Source organism: Peromyscus maniculatus, chromosome 2, assembly GCF_049852395.1.
Source record: "Peromyscus maniculatus bairdii isolate BWxNUB_F1_BW_parent chromosome 2, HU_Pman_BW_mat_3.1, whole genome shotgun sequence".
Taxonomy (NCBI): domain Eukaryota; kingdom Metazoa; phylum Chordata; class Mammalia; order Rodentia; family Cricetidae; genus Peromyscus; species Peromyscus maniculatus.
This window is the reverse complement of record NC_134853.1, coordinates 59,904,238-59,930,261: the sequence shown is the minus strand read 5'-3', so window position 1 is coordinate 59,930,261 and position 26,024 is coordinate 59,904,238. Positions and strand designations below refer to the sequence as shown.

Below are 26,024 nucleotides of genomic sequence, written 5' to 3'. Positions count from 1 at the left end.
AAGAGGATTACAGAGATCCTAACTGTCAAAAGCCCTGTTTGACTGTTACCTTGTCAGTGGTAAAGGATATGCTTAGCCTCTTCTAAGAAAAATGTGCATTTTCCTTGAGTAAGAGATTGACAGTAGAGACACGGCTTTCTTTGCTCTTTAAATTTTTGGCTGGCTGTGTTTTTTGCCATTCTGCTTTAGTTCTCTAAAACCAACTTATAAAGAGCCAATGTTATTATTCTTAATGAATAACTGACAAAACTTCCTACTGTGGTTTTGAGAATTTGAAATCTAATATGAAAGAGATGCGCTAGTTATCTACAGCAGCAGTATTAAAGCCTAATTAGTTATAGAACCATCTCAAGGGTACAGGGAGATGCCTAGCAACAAGTTGTCTTGTCTTGTGTATTCCAAAGGCTTTTGCAACAGTTGTGACAGCTGCTGAAAAAATGGATGCAAATCCTACAACTTCAGAAGAAATGAATGAAGTTATCCAGTATCCTTTTAAAACCAAGTCTGTGGTGTCCTAGTAACAGTATTTTATGTTTCTTGAGCTTGAGAGTCTAGGTCAGTGATACAGCATGCGCTTGAACACAGGGCCTTGAATTCAAGACCCAGCAAGCGTGGGCCTTCGCCGGGCGGTGGTGGCGCACACCTTTAATCCCAGCACTCGGGAGGTACAACCAGGCAGATCTTTGTGAGTTCAAGGCCAGCCTGGGCTACCAAGTGAGTTCCAGGGAAGGCACAAAGCTACACAGAGAAACCCTGTCTCGAAAAACAAAAAACAAAAACAAAACCCAAAACCTGTAATTCAATTTATATCCAGTTTTTACTATGAAGGAAATTGTCATTATTGAATTATCAGCTTTTAAATATATTTTTAGGAGCTTGGGAAGGAAGCAATTCTTACATAAAATGCTGGGATTACAGTAGGGTGTACCATCACACACAGCTCCATTTGAGCCTTATTGACAGTATATTCTAACTGCATTCAATATTTTCCAATAGGGTTATTTATAATGTAGGAGTGTTTATTTCAGCCAAGTATTTCAACTTATCAGTTACTGTTTTTAATTTTGAAATTTTAGCCTCTTTGGAAAAAACAAAGAACAACTAATTTTCCTTAGCCAGTCTCCAGTGCTCGATTCATTAGAGCTGTTTCTGAACTAGAGCTCTTAGGCTTTATAAAACCCACAAAACAGAAGACTGACCACGTGGCAAGGCTGACATGGGGAGGCTGTTAAAGAGCAAAGACGTGAAGACAGGGCTTCCACATCTAATGAAAAAGAAGCCTGCTGAGCTGAGTTTAACCAAAAGTGCACTGCTAACCTGAAATTGTGTATCAAAACATCTTTGGAACACTTCAGATCTAATCAATGTAACTATACTTTCTACAGTTATTACTAAATTCTAAACGAAGCATTACTGACTGTGCAGTGTATAAATGATATAATTGCTCATCCAGAGTAGTCTATTGTACTTGGTCAGCAGTACTCATCCCTTGACACTTGCACTCCTCATACTTCCGTGTATGGTATAACATGAATGTCCTATAGGTGGTTTGCTTGCTAGAAAAGCTCTAAAGTCACCTTTGACTCCCCACTTCTTGTGGTCTTGGCAATTTACCAAGCCTCAAGCTGTTTGGCTTTATACTTAATGGCAGTAAATATTTATATCAACAGTCGTGGAGACCTACAGCGCCAGTAAAGCCCTTCACAGATTGAGCCCCAGTTTACAAAACAGAAATGTAAAGGCCCGGGGGAAATAATATCTGGATCTCTTTCATACTAAGAACTTAAAAATCAGACACCTAAAGCTTACTTAATGTTCATCCCCCAAGAGAATTTACAGATGTATGCCAAAACTGCCTTGCAAATGATTCAGAGAGCCCATGTCCAGGAAAAAAATCTCTTTAAAAAGCCTTCATTTTTAACTTTTATTGCAGAACCACTTTTTAGTAGCAATTTGCTTAAAAAAAAATAAAAATAAAATGTATGTATGTAGGGCTGGGTATGTGCATGAGTGCAGTGCACAAGGAGGCCAGGGATGTTGGATTACCTTAGCACTGGAGTTATAATCAGTTGAGCCCCAGATGTGGGTGCTGTGAGAACAAAATTCATCTTAACTCCTGGAACACAGACGTATGTATCCCAGATAAAAATGAGATACTGTCTCCCCAGGGTGGCCTTGCACTTTGGGTAACTCACGCCTGATTGCCTGCCTCAAGCTTATGATCCCCCCTGACCCAAGTGCAGACATGGTTCAGCGGTTAAGAGCACTGACTGTTCTTCCAGAGGTCCTGAGTTCAATTCCCAGCAACCACATGGTGGCTCACTGTAATGAGATCTGGTGCCCTCTTCTGGCCTGCAGGGATACTGTATACATAATAAATAAATCTTTAAAAGACATTTACTATTATGCCCAGGTCAGAAAATATTTCTTTAAACAATACAACATTTTATGCATACAAAATACAGAGGAACTGGTTTAACACTGGCAGATTTTGTCTTGTCTGCCAAGGCACAGGTTTTTCTCTTTCCCTAGGCACTTGTGCATAGGTCATATGCATTTGATTTTTCCTCCACCACCTAATAGTAAAAGCCGCACAACTGAAACTGTTCTCATAGTATCGAAAAGATTTGTAATACTAAACTATTAAAGTGATTTGTAATAATTGCTTGGTATCCTATAAGATTCAGCCCTTAGTTGAGGAAAACTGAAACCTCAACTAGAATTACTTACAATTAGTGTGTTCTAATTATTTTTCTTTTGTTTTAATGAAGTACTAATCTGAAAGTACTTTAAGTTTATTTAAAAAATATTAGGCAGCCAGGTGGTGGTGGCACTCGCCTTTAAACCTAGCACTCGGATGGCAGAGACAGACAGATCTCTGTGAGTTTGAGGCTAGCCAGGGCCACACAGAGAAACCCTGTCTCAAAAAACAAAAACAAACAAACAAAGGCACATACCACGTACCTGTTACTTCTGAGATACTTCAGAAAACAAAGATCCTTTCTTCCTTGTACTTTAGCAAAGAAGAGCACACTATTTGTGGTAGAAAACAAGTAGGCTTGTCATTGAAATTTTAAAGAGTAAAATATGCTCAACTTCACTTGAGCAAAACGGCAAAGAAAAAAAAAAAAAAAACCCCTACCCACGAAGATTGACCCGTGAACCCACTAGGCAGGTAACAGCAATAACCAATGTCCTAAGGTGGGAGTGCCCCAGCTAGATCAAAGGAGCAGAGACAGCAATCGGATTTGAGTGAGAAGGACAAGAGTACAGGTAATGGCTCCACAGATCTCTATAAGGACTGTTTTCTTAAACAAAAGACATAAACCTTTAAATGATAAATACCTGCTCTGAGAATACAGTAAGAGGAATGGTGAAGTAAACCAGTAACCTGTTAGTTGACCACGGAGGTAATCCAAGCAAGGCAAATTATTAGACTAGGGTAATAGTAGAGACAATGACACTGTAGGAGAAGTACTATTAGATGCACATGAAGGAATCTAAGATCCTTTCTGCTTTAAAACTAGAAGCACTGCTATTAGGGGGCTCGCTGTGGTTTGATTAAGGTCTACCCAGAGGACCATTTGTAAGGCTTAGTCCCTAGGACAACAGGAACTACTGAGTGGTGGTGGAATCTCTAGGAAGGAAGGCGCAAAGGAAACTTCTCTCCTCAAGGAAAACAGCAGGATCCAACGGTCCTCTTTACTTTTCCGCTTCCTGGCTGATGAGCTAATGGTTTAGCTCTACACTCTACTCCAGCCATATGCTGCTGCCTCACTGCAGACCAAAGCAACATGGACAACTAATCACTGAAGCATTAAATACTAAGTTAAAATAAACTGACATCATAAATCATTCCTTGAGGATTTTATTGTTGTTATGGAAGGATTAACTGATTGGAAGAAGCATTAGCAGCAAAAATGAGGTTGGCTTTGGGTATGGGTATGTCCTGTTAGACATTTTAAGTGAAATGTCACACAGTGAGGTAACAAATCTTGTTATAATAGAGATCAGATCACCAAAATCAGTATTGAAAAGAGGCAAGGAGCTCAAACTCTTGGCTTTGAGGTTTATACTCTACTTATAGTTAAGAAATCAGGCCTAGCGCCTGGTGGTGGTGGCACACGCCTTTAATCCCAGCACTCGGGAGGCAGAACCAAGCATATCTCTTGAGTTCGAGGCCAGCCTGGGCTACAGAGTGAGTTCCAGGAAAGGCGCAAAGCTACACAGAGAAACTAAAAAAAAAAAAAAAAATAATAAGAATTCAAGAAAACAGTAAAAGTTGATTATAAGAGCGCTAGTGAGGAAGAAGTTGGGCAAATATCTTAGAAGCCAAATGAAGAGTTTCAAAAACTCAAATGTTATTCATTGGGTGGACTTACCAAAATAGAAATCTTAGTTAACTTTGTTAGTAATAGATTATTAAGATAAATTTACCAGATAACCTAACCAGGTATCCAAACTGAACAGCAACCAGGTAAAAGCCATATGCTATTACTTTATAACATGAAAACCGTAGCATCACCTTATAGTCTTACACAAAAGGTTTATCCTAAACACTACAAGTTTAGGGCTGGAGGTATGGTTAACTAGTTAAGAACACTTGCTGTTCTTCTAAAGGATCAGTGTTTGGTTTCTACCAGCCACATCAGGCTGCTCTGTAACTCTAGCTCCAAAAGATCCACCACCCTCTTTCTGGCCTCCTTAGGTACCTGCCAGAGAGATAGCTCAACAGTTAAGAATACTTGGTGATCTTGCAGAAGACTACAGGAGTTTGCTTCCCAGCCTCCTCACAGCCAGTTCAACAACGGGCTGTCTTTCTGGTCTCAGGCACACCTACATGCATATGTGTATAAAAAAAACAAACAAACAAAAACCTTTTTTAAAAACTCAGTAGAATTCACTGTGTAATTTTTTGGGGGGTGGGAGAGTGTCCTCTCATATTGACCAGGTTGGCCTTGAACTCCTAACCCTCTTGCTTCTACCTCCCCACTACCAAGATTATAAGTGTACGGCTAGCACTTTCAGCTTGCTCACTATTTTGTAAGAAAGCTTTGTCTGGAAACCATACATGGAAAGTGTGTTACATGTATTCATTCATGTGTTGTTAGTGTCTTGAAAATACTTAAATGTTTTATATGTATGTATGTGTGCCTGAGTGTATATGTGTGTACAGTGTGTGCATCCTGAGACCTTTGAGTTCAGAAGAGGTATCAGTTGCTGAGCTGCTGTGTGGGTGCTGGGACCAAACCTGAGTCTTATTCAAGAGCAACAAGCGCTCTTAACTGAGCCTTTCTCCAGCCCCTATGTTCATTTTGTAACACTACCTAGGATTTCCTAAGTCTCAACAAGGCTTGTCTAGGTCAGGTTGGCCTGTGGGCATGTCTGGGAGGGACTGAATTGCCTCAACTGAGTAGGGAGAGCCAACCTGAGAGTGAGTGGCACCATCCCTTAACCTGTCCAAGAGAAAGCTAACTGAGCACTGCGCAGTCACTGCTCTCTGCTCTTAGCTGTAGATGCAGTTTCCTGTTGTTTAGATGGACTAATCTGGAATTGTGAGCTAAAATAAACCCCTTTACCCTAAACTGCTTTTTGCTGAGGTATTTTATATCAGCTGGAGCAACCATACTTTAATATATCCCATTCAAAACATTAAAACTGGAATCAAAGGTACAAATTCTACAGCTGTTTGAGGTCTTGCTATGTAACATGCTGTCATACAGCAAGTCACAGAAGCACTTCTGAATCAGAACTTAATTTTTGGAAACAGCATTTAATAAAAGGTAAACCTTACCAGAAAACTAACTTTATTGATTTCTAGAAAATACTTACGTTTAAAACACTACTTTATTCCAATACTACCCATGTGTACAATTTGAAAACAAGCAGAATAGAAGTAAATGTTTTATTTTTCCAACTAAACTCCAGTGCTACAAGGGCAGTAAAACAATGATACAATGGGGGAGGGGGTGCAGCAATAAACATTTGTTAAAAAGACTGATAGAATAAATAAAACTACCAAAAAATAATAATAAAGGAAATCATATAAACCCATTCTGAAACCCCAAGAAAAGTCCTGAAATACAGAAATGCCCTCCTCCTCCTCCACTATTTCACAGAAGTACTGTAGACTAACTGCTTAATTGTCCTGGGATTACATTCTAAATTATTAATAACTGGTTACAGCTTGGTTGTAGTGCACAATTAAAATCACACTAACTTCATCTGACGTGTCATTCTACAGTTTTATTTACATAACCAGTGAAGGGCATGTTCTAGGATGCCAACTTTAATCCCTTTCAAACATTAATATAAAGAAGCCAAATTGTAATGATACAGCAAAACGAGGCCACTGGTAGTAATACAAGTAGCAAAGGTCCACATCCAGGTGGTAATGACATCACGGAATTTCCAAAACCAATTGCTGCTGCCTAAGAGTGGTTGCCACTGACGAAAGCTTGAAGTAACCTGTATTCACAGATGGGTACTGGCATCGCTGCATGTCATAGTTGGGACCTCCTGCAACAACTCAACAAGGAACAAGGCAGCCCACAAATGCAGAAAGCGTGATTCATGAAACATCTGGAGGAGAAAAGGAGTATTAGTGCAAAGAATGGGATACAATTAAAACATACAAGATAATCCATTCCTAACATCACCCCTAGATATTTAAGTAACCAAGAGTTGCAGCATTTTACTTTTTTGTTTTAAATCGACATTTTCTCTACATTTTTTTATCAACTCTTTTTAAATATGAAAACATGGTCATTTCAATTTATGGTTCAGAGGTCAAATACTTACAACTAGCAGGCTGTTCTCCATATCGCCGCATTATCTGATCATGCGTAAACTTGACAAATGCATCATATTGTTCTACAAACAAAGGTATGTGTCAATTACATGACTTGCAAAATACCCTATACAATGTATCTGAAAATATAAAGCTATGTGAAAGCGCTCTTAACACCTTCATCCTTCCCATAACCTCAGTAGTAATTGTAAACAGTTCAAATGAGTGTTTCCCACAGGATACAACATAAAAATTTGAACTCACTAATACTGTAGCTGATCTACATGACTAGTTCTTTCCTGGGGCCATGAAGGTGAGGTATGGGTTTTTTGGTTTTTTTTTTTTTTTTTTTGGTATCTCGAGACAGGGTTTCTCTGTGTAGCTTTGCGCCTTTTCCTGGAACTCACTTGGTAGCCCAGGCTGGCCTCGAACTCACAGAGATCCACCTGGCTCTGCCTCCCGAGTGCTGGGATTAAAGGCGTGCGCCACCACCCGCCCGGCGAGGTATGGGTTTTAAGAATATTGATTTCCTTTTTTTACTGAAATGCTCTGGTCTGCAGACAACACTTTATCAATGTACAGAAAGAATAATTTCACCAGCATAAAACACGGTGGGAATAATTCACTTCTTACAATGAGTTCTTGGTGTGGTGGTCTGAATAAGAATGGACCCCATAGGTTCATATATTTGAATGCTAAATCACCAAGGAGTAGAACTCAAAGAATTAGAAGGATTAGTAGGTGTGGCCTTATTGGAGGAAGTGCATCACTGGGGGTGAGCTTTTGTTGTGGAATATTTGTTTAACTAGGCAAAGATATATGTTTCTGCTGCATTTGTTTAATTAATTATGTAAAGACATGTTTTACCTTGCCTGCCCAAGGCACCTGATTGGTCTAATAAAAAGCTGAATGGCCAAAAGCTAGGCAGTAGAAAGGAGAGGCTGGAGGGCAAGAGAATAAGTAGGAAGAGGAATCTAGGCTCAGGAGAAGAGATAAGGGAATGAAGGAGAGAGGGAAAATCCCAGGGCCAGTCAGGAAGCCACCAGCCAGCCAGAGACAGAGTAGGACATACAGAATAAAAGAAAGGTAAAAAGCCCCAAGGCAAAACGTAGATGAAGAGAAACAGGTTAATTTAAGTTATAAGAGCTAGTGGGACAAGCCTAAGATAAGGCTGAGCATTCATAATAAGACTCTGTGTCATGATTTGGGAGCTGGTTGGTGGCCCAAGAGAGCCTGCTATGTGGGCTTTGAGGTTTCATAAGCCCAAGCCAGGCCTAGGCCTTCTCTCTTCCTAGGGATCAGGATGTAGCTCTCAGTTATTAATCCAGCACCTCTGCATGCTGCCATAATGGACCAACCTCTAAAAGTGAGCAAGCCCCCAATTAAATGCTTTCTTTCATAAGAGTTGCCCTGGTCATGATGTCTCTTCCTGGCAATACAACAGAAACTAAAACACTGGGATGGATATTCTAAAATAAATCCACGTATTACCTGCAAGTTTTGTGTTCAGTATTTCTTCATATTCTTCTCGAACTTTCTCTTCCCGTTCTTTCAATAAACGTTCACAGATCATCCCAACCTGCCTTAGAGTAAATAAGGGCTGTTCTTTTTTTAATGGTGAGGATGTTGCAGATGAAGTCCCTATGTACAACATGAATAAAACAGCACCTGATTTAGAACCACCACAACAGAATTCCTCCTGAATGAAGGTTTCATTTAGAACTTTCCCATGTTATTTAAAATTCTTTATGACAAACAGGTTCAATTAATAATTCTATCAGCCCGTGACTTTGGAAAAAGTGTACTTTTTTTTCTAACAGTTTTTACATCTGCTAGGATAGTCTGTAGAGGGTAAAAAAACTTCATATATATTTTATGGTTCCGAGTTCTGAAAGATTATTAATGTAACTGAAATTATCAAATAATGAGATATGTCATAGAAAAAGATTTCCTTAGACACTCATCCTCTTTAAGGATCATTTAAAGTACTTTAATCTCCTATAACAGTTCTTGGCTTAAAGATCATTTGTGATAATCTTCTGGCAACTCAGTTAGATAGCTACCCACTGCATCCTTACACATGCAAGCACGTGTGTGTAAACAGATGCTTCCTCAGCTTGCTCTAAGTGCCTTCATCTACGTGCATTGACTCATCCCAGTGAGACTTCTCAAGCTCTGTCTTTCTTTCATCAGAATAAAGTACACTAGCTTTAGATCCCAACTACCAAGGCTAGCTTACCTTACTTTGAAATTCCAAGCCTTGTTAAGGCTGGCAAAAAATTGACATTCTAAGAATTAAAACTGATATTAGTAGAAAACTTAAGATCATTATTATAATTTGAGTAAGAATCACACTCTTGGTATACCTAGAGCCCCCCAATGGCACCATTCCAATACATAGTGTTGAACAATTGCCCTAATTTTATTTGATTACCTTACATCTTTTATTTTTGTGTTTTTGTTTTGCTTTGAATTCTGCCAGGTTTTCTTACCCCTATTAAGGAAGGAAAGCAAGTGCTACTGAAAAAACTATTTTGACAAGGTATTTACTACAGGTAAGATGGCTTTTTTTCCAGTCAACTAACTTCAGCATCCCCCTCATTCAAGTCAGCTATTTCCTACAGTAAAAAAGGACAACACCACAAAACAAAAAACTATCGCCTCTAAAGGGCAAATATGGTTTAAAAAACTGATGCCCAATGTGACAAATGTCTTGAGAGTACATGGAGAGACTATATAAAGTTTCTATCAGAAGAATTTTTTAATGTAACTGACAGATCAAGAATTTAAAAGTGGCACTGTTCAGACACTATTATCTAGCAAAGCATATGGTGGGGCTGGAAAAGAGCTCCGTAGTTCAGGGCGTTTGTCCTTTGCAGAGAACCCAGGTTTGGGTCCCAGCACCTACATGACAGAGCTCATAACCATCTGCAACTCTAGTTTCAGAGTTCGGACACCCTCTTCTGGCCTCTGTGAACACCAGGTGTACAAGTAGTATAAGTACATATATGCAGACAAAAGCATAAAAATAAATAAGATTGGGTGTTTTTAAAGCATACAGTAAAGCACTTGTGATTTTTTAATGGAAGTTACAAGTCATTATACTTACATGGCATCTGCTTTAGGGTTGCTAAATAAAAGTGGCTGTCTGTGGCTGGTGAGAATCCAGGTGCTGATTACTATTATAGCATAATTCTTTTTTTAGGGGTGCTTTAAGTCACTGCAGGCATTTGCATTATACTTTCCCCATCATTTCTTACATAACATTTCTTTCACTTATTAAAGTTTCTTATTACCTGGTGATGCTGGTCCACTGATGAGAAATGCATGTGGCTGTGAATCAGAACTACAACCTGGGTCTGTCTGCTGAAAACTAGCTTCTAAATGTCTTCTCTTCTGCATACGTTTATACTCCTGTTTTATGTTGTACAGAATTTGTTCTAAAAGAAAAAATTCAGAAAGATCAAAATTTCACGCTAAACATAAACTATCTGAAACATTCCTTTCCAGTAACAACCCTTCCCCCACCCCCAGTAATTTCTTTGAGCACAGTTAACAGGGGCACTTTTTCAGAAGTAGTATATCCAACCCTCTTCTGGCTTCTTCACGCACATACATGTAGCATACACTCCCAGACACACATATACACATAAAATGAAATTTTTTTGAAAAAAAAAAATAGTATATACGTACCAGCTGCAGTCTAGCAAGTCAACAACGTCAAATCCTGTTGAGCACTAACTAGTAAAAGCTACACTTAAGCTTTTTACTCAAAAGGATGGTTAGGTAGTCTAACTAAAACACATTTTACTCAGTAAACTCAGAGGTCATGTATCCATTATAAATAAAACTAGTTAATTAAATTTACAGGCATTTCCAATAATTAGAAGGGAAGACTATGTACATTCAAGCATAGGCCAATGAAAAGTAACCACCGATCTAAAATGACAAAAGTACAAGGCAATTAAAATTTCACCATGCATAAAATTGTCACTGTCATGAATTAATATGAAGCACATTGAAACCTGAGACTATTCCAGCATTAACAACAAAGCATTCTGAATCTTGGGGGAAAAAGACCATGTGAAATGACATGATACAGCATGGGGTCTTTTCAATGCATAAGAACCATCGTACTGGGCTGGAGAGATGGCTCAGAGGTTAAGAGCACTGACTGCTCTTCCAGAGGTCCTGAGTTCAATTCCCAGCAACCGCATGGTGGCTCACAACCATCTATAATGAGATCTGGCGCCCTCTTCTGTATACATAATAAATAAATACATCTTAAAAAAAAAAAGAACCATCGTACTACAATGAGGTTATCTTTAACATAGCCCTGAAACAGTTAAAATTATATCCAGTGTATCATGTTTGAGCCAATACGATTCCAGCTGATTCCAAGATTTCTATCTGAAATAGGTACCATTTGATCTAATCAGAAAATGCCTGAGGTTTCCACTCCCCTTGTCACCCATCTCCAGACTTTCTCACTAACCCTTTTAGCTCTATATGAAACTAAATCCCAAGAAGTCTATTCATCCTAATTGAAAGCAAACGTAAGCAAAGTAAAAAGTAGCAACAGGCAATTAAATAAAGATGCACAAAGTGAAGCACTAACTTCTCTATTCACGACTTATACATCGTAACAACCTGTTCAACATTTAATACTGGTACCTTTCATTTTTAATCTTCAGTAGTCTCTTTTCTTTCTCTAAGAAAATATTCAGAATTTTAAAGAAAGGATCATTTTATTTTATTTTATTTTATTTTTATGTGCATGAGTCTTTTGCTCCTACATGCGCTTAACTATACCATATGCATGCAGTGCCTGTGGAGGCCAAAAGAGGGCATCTGATCTATTGGAACTGGCATTAAGGACAGTTGTGCACCCTAGGAAGAGAACACAGGTCCCCTGAAAGAGTAGCAGGTACCCTTTAACTACTGAGCCACCATCTCTCCAGCCCTCCTCACTCTGACTTTAAACATTTTAGATGCTGCCAATTCCATTAAAACCAACAAGAAAAAAGAAAAAGAAACTCAAATGGAAAATGAATCTAAATGAATCCAGTCAAGATATCATTTAACTCTAGTCATTTAAATAAAGGCTCTAATACTGACAGCACATGATCAACGTTACGTAGTCAATGATCTAACTTTACTTAGACAAAATCCAGGCAGCACAAACCACTAACTTGGTTTGATTTATTTCAAGTTAGGAGTTGAATCGGATAATGACCTCTTCCAGAATTCCCCACTCATTATTCTACCATGTACACTACTTCTGTTCAGGTACTTGCTGACTTAAGCTCCTACCACACTTATAAGGTAATGAAGGTGGACTTAAGTTTTCCATATGTCAGTAAAAGACTCATCTACTTATTCTGAAAGTACTTCTAGCCAGTCATTATTTTAGTAAACAGCAAAATATACAGTTAAGTATTTTATCTAAGACTATGTAATATCAACACTGTGTTGCTAACACAATTTACATCAAATAAGAAGCCAAAGCTTCATCTGCATTATCAGTTGTGTATTCCAGTTTTAATCATGCAGCTTTCATGAAGCTTAAAGTGAGCTTGCACGGGTCCTTTCAGGCAAAACACGGTTATATTCCTGACAAGCTGTATCCCAGTGGGTTATGCCCTGCTTTATAAACTTTAAAGCCTGTATTACTCTTTACCTTAAAAAAAAAAAGTGAAAGCACCAGCAAAATCTGATTCCAGGCATTTTCATTTTAAAATCTAGTAAATAACACTAAGTGATAATAAAATTTGCTTCCTTTTAGTTAAGTTTATCAGTAAAACCAGCAATATCCTTTTGGAAGTTTGTTTTTTGTTTTTTTTTTTAAAGCAAGCTAAGTAAAGGTGAATAGAAAACCTTCACTGATTATGTAAATCCTAGGCACAATGAACAAGATCACAAATAAGAGAACAAGGCACAGGACTTTAAAAAAACAGAGAGGCTGGAGAGATGGATCAATGCTAAGAGCACTTGCCCTGGAAGTATGATACCCTAAGTTGAATTCCTAGCCTCCAGGTAAAAAAGCATGTGCCTGCAAACCCAGCCCTGGGGACAGAGGCAGGAAGACCCACAGTTTCACTACCATCATCCAGCCTAGCTGGAATGAGCTTTCAGTTCAGTAAGAAATCCTAGCTCAAGGCAACATCTTAAGAGGGGAGGGACATGGGGAAAAGCAAGTGAAAATGACAATAGGTAGAATCCCAAATTGAGAGATTGAGGGTCAGAGTCTAAGATGTTCCCGATCCACTAAAGTTTTAAATTTCCTTCAGGCATTATTAGATCAAAAGCTAAGGTTCCATGAATAGTTTTCCAAGTTTACATGTATGAGACTCTTTACTATGTTATATACCATTTCTTTAAAAAAATTATTGTATGTGTACACACATCTGTGTACACCACCATGCACATGTTGGGGTCTGAGGACAATTTGGGAAGACATTTTCTCCTTCCACCATGGGATCACTAAATTCAGTCACCAGACTTGGCAGCAAGCACCCTTAGCCACCTCACCATCTAATATGCCATTTATTTCTCTATGGAGTATCTGAAAAATTAAAGTGAACATGCATCTAGACAAAGCATGATTACACAAAGGAATCTTGAAAAGTTTATAACTTATAGAAAGGAACACAAATGATATAAAATCTGTTCACACGTACGTAAAATCTGCAGTAGCCATTAAGACTGAACACTAACAAATGTTCAAATAAAATAACAAATATACAATTCTGAATTTCACAGATAGTGCCATGTTGTTATAAATTCAAATACACACAACTGGGGACTGATACAGAGACCCATCTTTGTAAAGCAGTTATTTTTCCAGGATCATTAATTTAGAAATTAAAACAGTTCTTAATTTCTCCATTAAGAACATCCGGGGACTGGAGAGATGGCTCGGAGGTTAAGAACAGTGACTGCTCTTCCAGAGGTCCTGAGTTCAATTCCCAGCAACCACATGGTGGCTCACAACCATCTATAATGAGATCTGGTGCCCTCTTCTGGCCTGAAGGGATATAGGCAAGCAGAACACTGTATACATAATAAATAAATCTAAGAAAAAAGAAAAAAACACATTCAAGGCCAGCTGGGCTGGTATACATAGTAAGTTCCCGCCATCCAGTGCTATGTAATGAAACCCTGTCTGAAAAATACTTAACTAATTAACTGCACAATGAGATTCAGAACCCAAAAAAAAAAAAAAAAAGCCTCAATTAGCAGGTGGATTCTCTTGCTACTAAATTCCAGTTCATATGGCATGAAAAGGGATGTGTTAATCCAAATGCATTTGTTGTGTGGCTATTATAAGTACCTTCTCAAATAGCTTACAAGTTAGAAAACTGTGGGGTAATCTTAAAATTTAACAAAGCAAAAACAGCAACAGCAGTAAGTGAGAAAAATGGGAAACTGAACCAATCAAAACTCAAAAGGGGGAAACCGTGTATGCTGCAGAGAACACATGGTTCCATCTAATCTAGAAGCCGGGGAGTCCAGCTCTCATTCCAGCACACAACAGTCATAAAGGCAAAATAATTTAGTTACTTAAAGGGTTTTATAATAAGCTGCTGAAGTATCTCAAGTTATCACTGGCTCTATATTACCAGTGAAATAACAGAATTTGACCTTGCAGTGGTTACAGCTTTTCTTCCTCATGTAGACGATAAACGAATGCCTCTTAGACAAAAATGTTATATAATGTAAACTTAGAATCTAACTTGGCTTGCAAAGACAGAGGGAGATTTTTTTTTTTTTGAGGACAGCATAAGTAAAGTTGAAATACAAATCTATTTCCTATTCATGTGCTCTGGCACTCTTCCTCCCAAATAAGCTACACAGAAAAATGGTACCAACATTTGCTAAGTGATGTTTCACACACTAAATAACATCCTATTTGACTCTAGTACTTTTTTATTTTTAGAAAATGTTTGCGTGCCTGTCTGTGCATATGTGTATGGATGCCCAGAGGTCAGAGACGACCCTGGAGCTGGAATTACAGGCAGTTGTGAGCTGAACACCATGAGTGAGGGAACAGAACTCAAGTTCTCAAGTTCTCTGCAAGAGCAATAAGTACTTTTAACTGCTGAACAATCTCTCTAGCTCTGTATTCTTTTTTAAAACAAATATGACTGTGTGGTCAAATATTTGACAAACTGTCTCTTTAATTTCTCCTAAAATAATCATGTGATTGATGGTAAACAAATGCATTTTTCTATAGTGACTATTATAAAAGAAGAATTAAGACTAACTCTCCACAAAAACATACTGATTGGAATCTACAGATTAATCCACAAATTTTTTCTTTCTTTTTTTCTTTTCTGGAGCTGAGGACGGAACCCAGGGCCTCTAGCAAGCACTCTACCACTGAGCTAAATCCCCAACCCCAATCTATGAATTTAAAAGCCAACAGATTTTGAACTGAAAGCGGGGACAATGCAGTGGCCCTCTTGTGTTCCACCTCAGAAGGTAAGGACAACATGGGAGTAAGATGGCTAGCTCCAGATTCAACTGAGATCCTGCCTCAATAACTAAGGTTAAGAGTGACTGAGGAAGACTCTAGATGTCAATTTTGTTTTGTTTTTCAAAACAGTGTTTCTCTGTGTAGTTTTGGTGCCTGTCCTGGATCTCACTCTGTAGACCAGGCTGGCCTCAAACTCACAGAGATACCCAGATGTCAATCTTGAACCTCAGCTAAGACATACACAAACATGTACACACACACACACACACACACACACACACACACACAGAGAGAGAGAGAGAGAGAGAGAGAGAGAGAGAGAGAGAGAGAGAGAGAGAGAGAGAATATAAAGAGATTTCACAAAAATCCTGGCTTCTGTTAATAAGGTATCCATAGGGAAGATCTGACAATAAAAGGCCCAAGTCTCCACAGCTGGAATCAAGAAATGGTCTGGATTAAAGATACAAATTAGTGAGTCATCTGTAAGTAGAAATTGAAGTCATGTGACTCCCTAGGGCGATATTAGGTGAGGTGGCCAGGGAGCTGAAACTAGAACTAAAGAAATATATATATTTCCTATATCTAATGCTAGATGAGCACAGAAAAAATAGCCAAAAGCAGAGAACAGTTAAACGTGAAAATTAAGCAACATGAATTCACGTCTCTGTTGACTGACTTGGACGCTGTCTGAGGCACAAATGGAAACAGGCATCTAAATGCTGTTTCACTTTGCTTTCAGAGCAGAACCTGAAAGAAAACAAATGTTTCAACTGAAGACCTGCAAAGAGCAAGGCCAAAGCAAAGATCCAGTTGAGAGGTCTGTTGGGGGATGGAGGAATTGTTAGGAGGATAAGGTTCCCGTGAAAAAGAGAATTCTTCCTTGACTTTTATTAATTCATTTAACCTCAAGGATACTTATAAAAAATGAGACTGGGACAAAGTTGGTAATGTTGGTACTAAGAAACTTGCCATGTTATGACCTCATTTTTTTTTCCCCTGTGGAAAGGCAAGATTATTTATTGAAAGGCTAGACAAATTTCAGAAGTCCCATTCAACTCTGTCCTGCCTATTCCCAACACTAAGGTAGAAATGCTTTTACTCCACACAATCCTAGAAGGCAGGTACTACTATCATGTACACATTTACATAAATGAGTTCTGGTTCCATGTCTTCCTTCTGAAATGTTGGTCAACATAGACCTGGCCCTGGGGCCCACAGGTTAAAATCTACCACTCTTTTGTGCTGTTTTGCTACACCAAGCCAATAAAGTACCACAAGCTACCTAAGTAAATCACAATTAAAAAAAAAAAAGCTAATGTTTAAAATCAGAATGCCAGGGGTTGGGGATTTAGCTTAGTGGTAGAGCGCTTGCCTAGCAAGTGCAAAGACCTGGGTTTGGTCCTCAGCTGTGGGGCGGGAGTGGGGGGGGGGACGGGACAGAATGCCAAAACAACACATACTGATATTTAAAATGAAGTATAATTTCATCTACCTTGATAACTCAAACAACGACCACTGACTATATTCAAAACAAATTATAATAAACCAGGTGGTAGTGGTGCACTCCTTTAATCCCAGCACTCGGGAGGCAGAGCCAGGTGAATCTCTTTTTGAGTTCAAGGCTAGCATGGGCTACAGAGTGAGTTCCAGGAAAGGAACAAAGCAACACAGAGAAACCCTGTCTCAAAAAGAAAAAAAAAAAAAAAAAGGAAAAAAGGAAAAAAGAAATCTCGTGCTGTGATCAGAAATTCACCTAAGAGATGGGTCATGAGTCTCTAAACTGCTTCCTCTTAAGACAGACATCTATGTTCAAGAGAGTATTTTGTTGCCATTTTAAGTAAGGGATTACCCTAAACGAGTAGATAGGCATTGCTGCACATCACAATACCAGTCTCCAATAATGCACTATTTCACACTAAGCCACTAAAGGCTGATACACTCAACATCTGGTTACCTTGCCCTGGCATAGCAACTATTATCTATACTTCCAATTATATCATTTAGAAAAGTTCTTCCAGGTAATTACATGTCAGCACTAGGTAGTCTCTTAGGGCTAGGGATAATAACATTTGAAAAATTCTACTATATTATTTTCAATTGCTCACAGTACTCCTATTTTTGAAGCAGGGTCTCAATATGCATCCTAAGCTGGCTTCAAACTACTCAGGTGATCCTCCTGCCTCAGCCTCCTGAGTGCCAACACACCCAGCACTATCTCATTTAAAAAAAACAAAAAAGGAGGCCAGCCGTGGTGGAACACACCTTTAATCTTAGCACTGGGAGGCAGAGGCAGACAGATCACTATGAGTTCGAGGCCAGCCTAGTCTACAAAGTGAGTTCCAGGAGGGCTGTTACACAGAAAAACCCTGTCTCAAAAAATCACAAAGGTTAGGCATTGTGGCATGTGCCTTTAACAACCCGTTACTCTGCAGGCAGAGGTAGTGGCAGTCAGGTCTACACAATGAGTTGTGGAGAGAGACTCTGCCTCAATAAATAAACATGTAAATTAATAAGTAAATAAATGACACATTTCAAATAAATACACAAATGGATGAAAATAGCAAAAAAGAAAACAGCTCTCCTAAGCTCATCCCTAATCTATCTTCATTCTTATTTTCTTGAGGTGCTATAAGTAGTAACAAAAATGAATACTAAAAAGTCAGCAAACATGTAATTTCAGTAGAGTGAGCAAATCTCTAATAATGGCAAAATTCTTCCAAATGAGACTATTTAACATATTGTAATAGTCATATTTATATTACAATAACATATTGAAATAGTCATATTTATCATCCAGTAGGAATATGAGAAAATATTAAGAGGTAATACCTTGGTGCTGGAGAAATGGCTCTGCAGTTCAGAGCACCTGTTGCTCTCACAGAGGACTGAGGTTCCATTCCCAGCACCTACATAATGGCTCACAACTATCTTAACTCCAGTTCTAGGGGATCTGACACTCTCTTCTAACTTCCATGGGCACTGTATATGTGTGACGTAAATTCACAAATACTCATACACATACAATTAACCACGAGGGTACTAATAACTTTGAAGCTAATTTCAAAGTTGGTATCAAGTCTCATTTGACTCACAAGCCCTAAAAATTCAGGGACCTGTCTTTTTTATGAACTTATTTATAAATTGTTATTTTTTTTTTTTTTTTTTTTTTTTTTTTTTTTTTTTTTGGTTTTTTCGAGACAGGGTTTCTCTGTGTAGTTTTGCGCCTTTCCTGGAGCTCACTTGGTAGCCCAGGCTGGCCTCGAACTCACAGCGATCCGCCTGGCTCTGCCTCCCGAGTGCTGGGATTAAAGGCGTGCGCCACCACCGCCCGGCTTATAAATTGTTATTATTTATGCTACAAGATTATTTATGAATCTCTCAGATAGAGTTGAAGATATGCCGAGATAATTGAGTTCTAGAACTGCTATACTCAGGGAATCAACCTATAGAGCAGTCATCTGCAGGTGCCAGACATGTTCAAACAGGCTAGAGTGTTTCTCTTCTCCTTACCTTTTCAAAGTTGACAATTTTATCAAAGGCAAGTAATTCATCAAATTTTCATATATGAACAGAAAATTCTGTGGGTTAACAGTACTGAACAGTAAGTATTAAGTATGGGGTACTGTTTAAACACAAGGACTACAAGGATCACAAAATTCTGATTAACCAGTTACAGGAACTTGAAAATGTCCATTTCCAGTACCCTTACCTAGTTTCATGAACCAACTCTGCAACCAAACTACTCTTACTAGCATTTTGTATGTTTAATGTTTCTTTTCAAATAGTAAAATATAGAGTCAGAACTAGACATTTCCACTTAATCTATTTTCTTTACACTTTGATTTATCATGTGTTTGTGCATTTGCTCACACTGCCTCAGTTAAATGCACACTTACGACAGTGCACATATGAAGGTCAAAGGACAACTTTTAAGAGTTTTCTCTTTCCACCATGTAGGTCCCAGTCATCAAATTCAAGGGCCCTCAGTCTTGGCAGAAACACTTACTGGCCATCTTGCTAGCCCTGAATCTCTTATTTTTAACCTTTCAAACATGTTGCTATCCCTGTTTTCCTGACCTATGTTAACAGGAGGAAAAACATACCTAAGAAACAAAAGAACAAAGCCATTCAAAAGCTGTGGCAACTCCTGTTGCTAGTAGCATCCTTATGTGGTTAGCTTATGTCTCTGTACTCAAGAGTTAGGCTTCCTTTTTTTTCCCTTGGAAAAAAAAAAAAAAAGCTAAAATGAATACAAATGCATTATACTGTTCTTTAGTAGCCATAATAAACCTAAGACTTTTTTTTCTTTCTTTTTTACAGTATTAGGGTCAAACTTGGGAAGATTCTTGCTAGACAAGCACTCTACCACTAAGCAAACATACCAATTCCAACTTAAGAGAATTCTTAAACTCATAATTTTTAGGGATATGAAATAACTGGAGCTACACACTCCTAATCAGGCTTACAATCCATAGTACAAAGACCACTACTAAAAGCATTTATTTGCCGATTCCACTGAGAAACTAGAAGTAATTTAACAGCTGTCTAAATAACCACAAATATTAAAAGACACTTCTGGCTCAATAAAATGACATCTGAAGAGACACGCTGCCTTCTCCAACAGACATCTCATTTGTTTGACTAGAACCATTTATACTTCCTTTAAGCCAGCTGGTGTCTCCATTTTGAGGCATGTATCAATGTCTAGTGAACAATCTATTCCCCATTCACAAGCTGTAGTTTCCATTTTTTAATGGAAAGTTTCCAATGAATACAATGAGTTCTTACAATGGAATTTAACTCTTCATCCAACTCAGTTCCTAAAACAAACTACAGCAATGGTACCAAGCTACAATGTACACATTAATGCTAACAGCCAACTCACAAAGAAGTCAATATCCACAGAAGGACATTCACCAGACCATTGATTCACAGTATAATTACAAAAACAATGTATTAGATTTGACTGACAATACTGACAGTCTCTTACAATGTTACAAAATATTACAATGAGTAATATTTTGATCTTATTAAAACAATTCCTTTCATAGGGAGGTGGTGGTACACACCCTTAATTCTATTACTCAGGAGGCAGAGGCAGACAGATCTCTGAGTTCAAAGCCAGTCTGAGCTGCGACACAGAGAAACCCTGTCTCAAAAAACAAACTACTCCTTTCTTAGGAATGCCATGACAATCTTTTGGTTACACAATAATATAGACATTAAAAAAGAATTTAGGTTGCCAAATAAAAAGCCCAGTACCAGTATGGAATACAGCCCCTTACTCTGTTGATCAGGGGGTGTCCTAGAGATCTCCTAGATGATACAGACTATTGTCAATGCTATCAGTTGTCCTCCAGAACTTGATGGATAAGACTCTACTGCTGAGAACACAGCATACTCTGGTCACGGGACATGGAGCAAGCTGGTACTGACACAGAAGCGCCCCCCCCCCCCCCCCCCCCCCGTTAGCTAGCTTCCAGGGTCACAGAAGGTATTTTACAGACTACTATGAAAGAAAAGTCATCCAACAGCATTGCCCAGCTGTCAACTCTGAGCTACAAAAATGATCAGTTTGGCATGACAAGCCCATGAGTGCAATTGTGGCATGACTGTCTTAGGAGTAAATGTCCTGCTTTCTGATTGGGTTTATGATTTCTGCCTGCTCCAAGGCAGAAATACATGCTTGACACTGTCAATCTGGCCAACAGCCCATGGATACAGCACTCATAGACTCAGCTATAAACCAAGGATCCATATCACATCTCCTCCCACCAATATTCAGGGACCATCTTGGAACAGGCAGCAAAGTAAGAAGAGTAAGGGCCAGGTGTCAGGGAAGACCAGAATCAGTATCTTCTGCACATGACAGGACTAGATTACAGCAACAGTCGTCCGTAGGTCCAAGACCTTCATAAGATCAAGCCAGTCAACATTTATACACAAGACTACACCCTTAGCTGAGGACCTATTAACAGCTGATGGCATCCGGGGTAGGAACAGTCAATTATCTTTAAGTTCTTAGATCAGCCATGCTCCAGTGGATGACCCCAAATCCATGAGTAAATATAAGCAACACAAATTGGCACTTGATAGGTTATTTACGGGGGTGGGGTGGGGTGGGGTGGGGGAAGGCATGAAATTGAAAAGCAAGGAAAGGGGTGGGGTGGATCTGGGAAGAGTTAAGTATTTGATCAAAATACACTTCATGTACATAGGCATTAAATTCTCAAAGTACTAGGGAAAAAAATACATCCTTAAAATCTTATTTAAAGCAGGGCAAAGCGGCACCCACCCTTTAATCCCAGCACCTGGGAGGCCGAGGCAGGCAGAGTACTAAGTTCCAGGCTAGCCAGGGCTACATGAGACCATTTCAAATACACACACACACACACACACACACACACACACACACACACACACACACACACACACACACTGTCTCTCCCCTCTCTGTCTCCTCTCTCTTTCCCTCTACCTCTAATTTAAAAAAAAAATTAAGTTACTTTTCCACCAACTTTCCGGGATAAGTATTTGATGCACTCATTTTTCCATTTTCATTTAAAAGCCTCTCTCCCAACCCACCCTCACTCACCATCCACTATCCTCTTACACACTAAAAAGTATTTTAAGCAACACTGAATTATAATACTAGACCAGAGGGCACAAACTTTGGAGGGGGGTGCATAAAAAGACTAGACAATAAATATGAATTCTGGGGCAAAACCCTCTCCACAACCTGACCAAGATAACCTGTAGTGGACTTTAAATTTTAAAGGAAGAGGACAGGCGCAACTGTATCCCAACTGTTTTTCATGGCACTGACATTTGAATTCCTTTGATTTTTTTTTTCAATGTCATAAAATAATCATTTTTATTCTTTTTCAGCCATTTTAAAATGTCGTTTTAAAAAAATCCTTACCTCCCAGACTGTACAGACACATGGCCATAGTTTGTCAAACCTACCTAAAGCACAGTTCTGAATCAGTAACTCAGGCACACCAAAAATCATGCTTGAGATATGATGTGTAAAAAGGGGCAAGAACAGAAGCCTCTGTTAATGAACATAACAGTTTCAAGTCTTGAGGGTAAGAAAACAAGCTAGATTCCTTCAACTAGCCCTTTTCTCTAGTATTAAGTTACAAGTTTGAAAAATATTGACTTAAATAAGAGTAGTCATCAAATCAAAGTTTGGAATCACCTTCTTGGAATGTCTAAAATAACAGTCAGGGTTTAAAACAGTGCCCAAGTTCCTGAAGCTACTAATAAGCCACATCAAAGCTTCAACAACACCATCAGAAGAAACCATGAGGTAGCTAAAAAGAGAACAAATGATAAAGACAAGCTGCATATGGTACATGCTCTGTATAAACCTCCAATTCTTTAGTTTAACCTAAAAAAGTTCAACCATACATTCACAGTGCCATTGAAAGTTACAGTAAATATGTACATTTTAGCAAATTTAAACTTCAGCAATCCTCCCTAAATTTTCAAGAAGTCAATCTTCTACATTAATATTCAAATTAACTGAAATACCCACTTACTATTTAGCAAACTCTATAAACATCAATTAGGATGTAATTTTAGGTTTCAAGATGTGATCAAACTGTATCAGCTGGCTTAAAGACTAGCAATAATTCTAATCATTTTACTATTGTACTCTACCTAACTGAAGTTTGAGATAACAAGGAGCCAAGTATGTTAACCACTGCTCCAAAGACAGCAGTGACACCACAAATTCGAAGGATCATTATTGTCTCTGAACAAGTTCCCTTTAAGTAAAGGAAGGCGTGATAACTCCCTGCTGTTTTATGTATGTGTTCAAGATTATTTTAATTGCACAGGGATATACTGTAACTCACAAACCTAACACTACTTCCAATGAAATTTATTGCTGGTTACAGCTATTTTGAAATGGCCTCATTAGTAGTTAGGACACCATTTCAATGCTCAAAGATAACAATTCATTAAGGACAATTAAAAATGTATGCCCCAAAGAATTCATTCTTCACTCTTCTCATTTTTCAGTAATGTCTAAACCTGTGGTTCTTAACCTTCCTAATGCTGAGACCCTTTAATACCTTGTTTGTGATGATTCCTCATGTTATTATGATGACCCCAACCATAAAATTATCTCATAGCTACTCCCTAACTGTAATTTTGCTACTGTTGTGAATCGTTATGTAAATATCTGATATGCCACCCCGATTGGGGTCATGACACATGTTGAGAACCATTGATCTAAACAAATCAATCATGAATGCCTTTACACCTGTACAAGGGGGAGGGGACACTTTAGGTATGATCATTAAATAAAATTTTTGGCATTCCTATGAAAACTGACTGCAAGTCTTAAAACAGGATTGCCCTAAGTTAGATCAAATATCTAATAGCAAGAATAGGTAACTGAGGTCTCACCATAGATTTGGGTATGGATATTTAAATGTGACACTAAGAAAAAACCCACTTGGACAAGCCAATTGCATATGAAAGTTACCAAATACAGAACTAGATAGTTCCCATCTTTTTAAAATAAGTTACTGAGAAAAAAAAATTAAGTTAATCAAAGCATTAAGGATGATATCACCAAGAGCACACACACACACTCTCTCTCTCTCTCTCTCTCTGGCACTCACTCACTCACAAACCTTTGCATGTCACACACAAAGGAAATAGATTTTTACTTCAAGTCCACAAAAATCCCCTAAGGCTGTGCCGGGGGCACACAAAGATTTCAAAGTGCAGAAGGGAAAAAAGATCCCTAGGTATACACAGGATGTTAAAAGCAACCGAAGGTACACCGGGCAGTCACTTTCAGAGTATGTTTCAAGACTTCAAGTCTGAAGTCCACTGGAATCTTGATATATTCGTTACTCTCGAGACTAGGGTGTTTTTCGTTGGGACAACTAAAGCATTTACAAACAAAATTAGTCCCAATGTGAAGTACAAATTCTTTTTCATTAAAAGTTCGAGATTTCTTAAGGACTAGACGCATGGCCAGATCACATTACAGTACTCGGGAAGAACATTTGCTTTGTTGTTGACCCTGCTAGGGAAACAGGTCTTGACTCAGCCAAAGTGGCGTTCTTGTGGGTGATTAATGACAGGCCTACAACTCGCCCCAGTGACATCCATCCCCCTCCAAGCCCCACCCCTTCTATACTAAAACCAGTCAAGTCTAAAATGGAGGAGGGGCTGCCTCCTCGCCTCAAACCACTCCGTCACTGAGTTAATAGCTACAACCAATCGATTCAGCCCAAGAGGCCGGGAGACTGGGGTGAAATGTGACCCTGGGGCTCGCCGGACTTATAAATAATATCATCCTCTCTGATCGTCTCCGCTGGGTCTCTACACGAGGAAACCATTCCAGGGCTCCGGCCCCGAAACGATCGTCCTCACAATGAGCCACCCCATAATGCCGGCCGACACGGCCCTCACCCACCCAACCTGCCGACACCGCCCCCACCTTGGTTTCACAGGCCCTTCCCTTTGTGTCCGCACCCAAGCGCCCGGCCGCAGCCCACCCCGGCCGCAGCCCGCCCCGGGGGGCCGAGGCCCACCTGTGGTGAGGCGGGAGGAGACGTCGCCGAACGGGGAAGGCTCCATCCGGAGATACTTCTGCGGAGAGGCGGCCGCGGCCGCGGCGGCGGCGGCGGCGGTGGCGGCCGCCGGGGAGGCTGTCGCCGACGCCGGGGCCGACAAAGGCGCGCACCGCCTCCGCTTCGGAGACGCGGGGCTCAGCAGAGGGTCGAAATCCAGAGTCCTTTTCAGCGTGGCTCCGCACGCCATGGCGGCGGGCAGCCGAGGCCCGGCTCGGGCGGGGCCGGGAAGGACGGGGGCGAGCGGGCCCTCCGATGCGCCCGGCGGGTGTGGGGCCCGGGACGGCCGAGCCGCTGCAGGGCAGGTGGGCGAGGCGCGAGGGTCGCGCCGCCGGCTCGGGGCCGCTCCCGAGAGGCCGGGCCGCCCCCGCCGTGCGCTCCCGGGCGGGCGGAGCGCGCCGAGGCTCCTGCGCCGAGACCGGCTTCCCCTTCGGAAGTGGACCCGACCAGGGGCGCGACCGAGACGCGGCCTCCCAACACGCCGGGGCGGACCGAAGCACGCGGGCGGCGGCGACGCGCGGCGGCTGGGGGGTGGCTGCGGCCGCGGCGCGCTGGGCAAGGCTCTCGACCCTCTTCCTTCTCCACGGACCCAACTCTGCCACCCGCCGCCGGCCCCAATATGGCGTCAATAACAACGCCGCCGATTCAAATCCTGCGGCGCCAGGGCGCCTGCGCGCGGGGGGCGGGCCCGCCCGCGTGCATTCTGGGACTTGTGGGCTTTCGCCAAGGGCCGGCATCCGCCCGAAAGGCGGTTACCCACGGGTCCCAGAAACTACGACTCCCATCGTCCAGGGCGCGCGGTCCCGAGTTCCGGGTTGAAATTTAAATACCCCCTCATAAGTAAGAGAGTAAGAAAGATGTAAGGAAGAGAGAAAGGAGAGCCTGACACAGTGGGAAAGAGGAAGCGAACCCGTAGGAAAAGCAAGCTAAGCAACTTAGAGACTCGGCATAGTAACTTAAACGGGAAATGGCAAAGAGCCAATCTAATAGCCCGAACGAGATCGATTTAGCTATCAAAAGCGCCCCAAACCAAACCTGTCACATGGAGGGCATAGGAAATAATGAAAAAATACCAATTTGGGACCATGAGACAGAAAGAACAACAGTAATAATGACATTACAGGATCTTTGAAGTCTATGCTTTGCGCTTCCCAGG

General features: G+C 40.2%; 2 protein-coding genes across 3 annotated transcripts in view; one reads left to right on the top strand and one right to left on the bottom strand.

Annotated features, from left to right (window-relative positions):
• Positions 1-2,406, top strand: part of Orc3 (origin recognition complex subunit 3) — a 69,414-nt gene extending 67,008 nt beyond the window's left edge. For both annotated transcript variants that reach the window (XM_006975309.4, XM_006975308.4), the window contains exons 19-20: positions 405-484; positions 1,127-2,406. In XM_006975309.4, the coding sequence (XP_006975371.2) occupies positions 405-484; positions 1,127-1,232 (186 nt within the window). In that variant the 3' untranslated portion in view covers positions 1,233-2,406. The remainder of the gene's footprint in view (positions 1-404; positions 485-1,126) is intronic.
• Positions 2,407-5,891: 3,485 nt separating this feature from the next.
• Akirin2 (akirin 2) lies at positions 5,892-25,058 on the bottom strand. The gene is made up of 5 exons (XM_042272569.2): positions 24,830-25,058; positions 10,087-10,230; positions 8,282-8,431; positions 6,802-6,873; positions 5,892-6,582 (listed from the first exon to the last, which is right to left on the bottom strand). The coding sequence occupies exons 1-5, from the start codon at positions 25,056-25,058 to the stop codon at positions 6,572-6,574; spliced, it is 606 nt and encodes a 201-aa protein (XP_042128503.2). The 3' UTR covers positions 5,892-6,571.
• Between the last annotated feature and the right edge of the window lie 966 nt (positions 25,059-26,024).

Coding starts and splice junctions, on each gene's coding strand:
- Akirin2 (XM_042272569.2), bottom strand. CDS start 25,058: ATGGCGTGCGGAGCCACGCTGAAAAGGACTCTGGATTTCGACCCTCTG. Junction 8,432..10,086: donor CAGTGGACCAGCATCACCAG/GTAATAAGAAAC, acceptor TGTTGTACATAG/GGACTTCATCTGCAACATCC. Junction 6,874..8,281: donor ACTGAACACAAAACTTGCAG/GTAATACGTGGA, acceptor CTTTGTTTGTAG/AACAATATGATGCATTTGTC.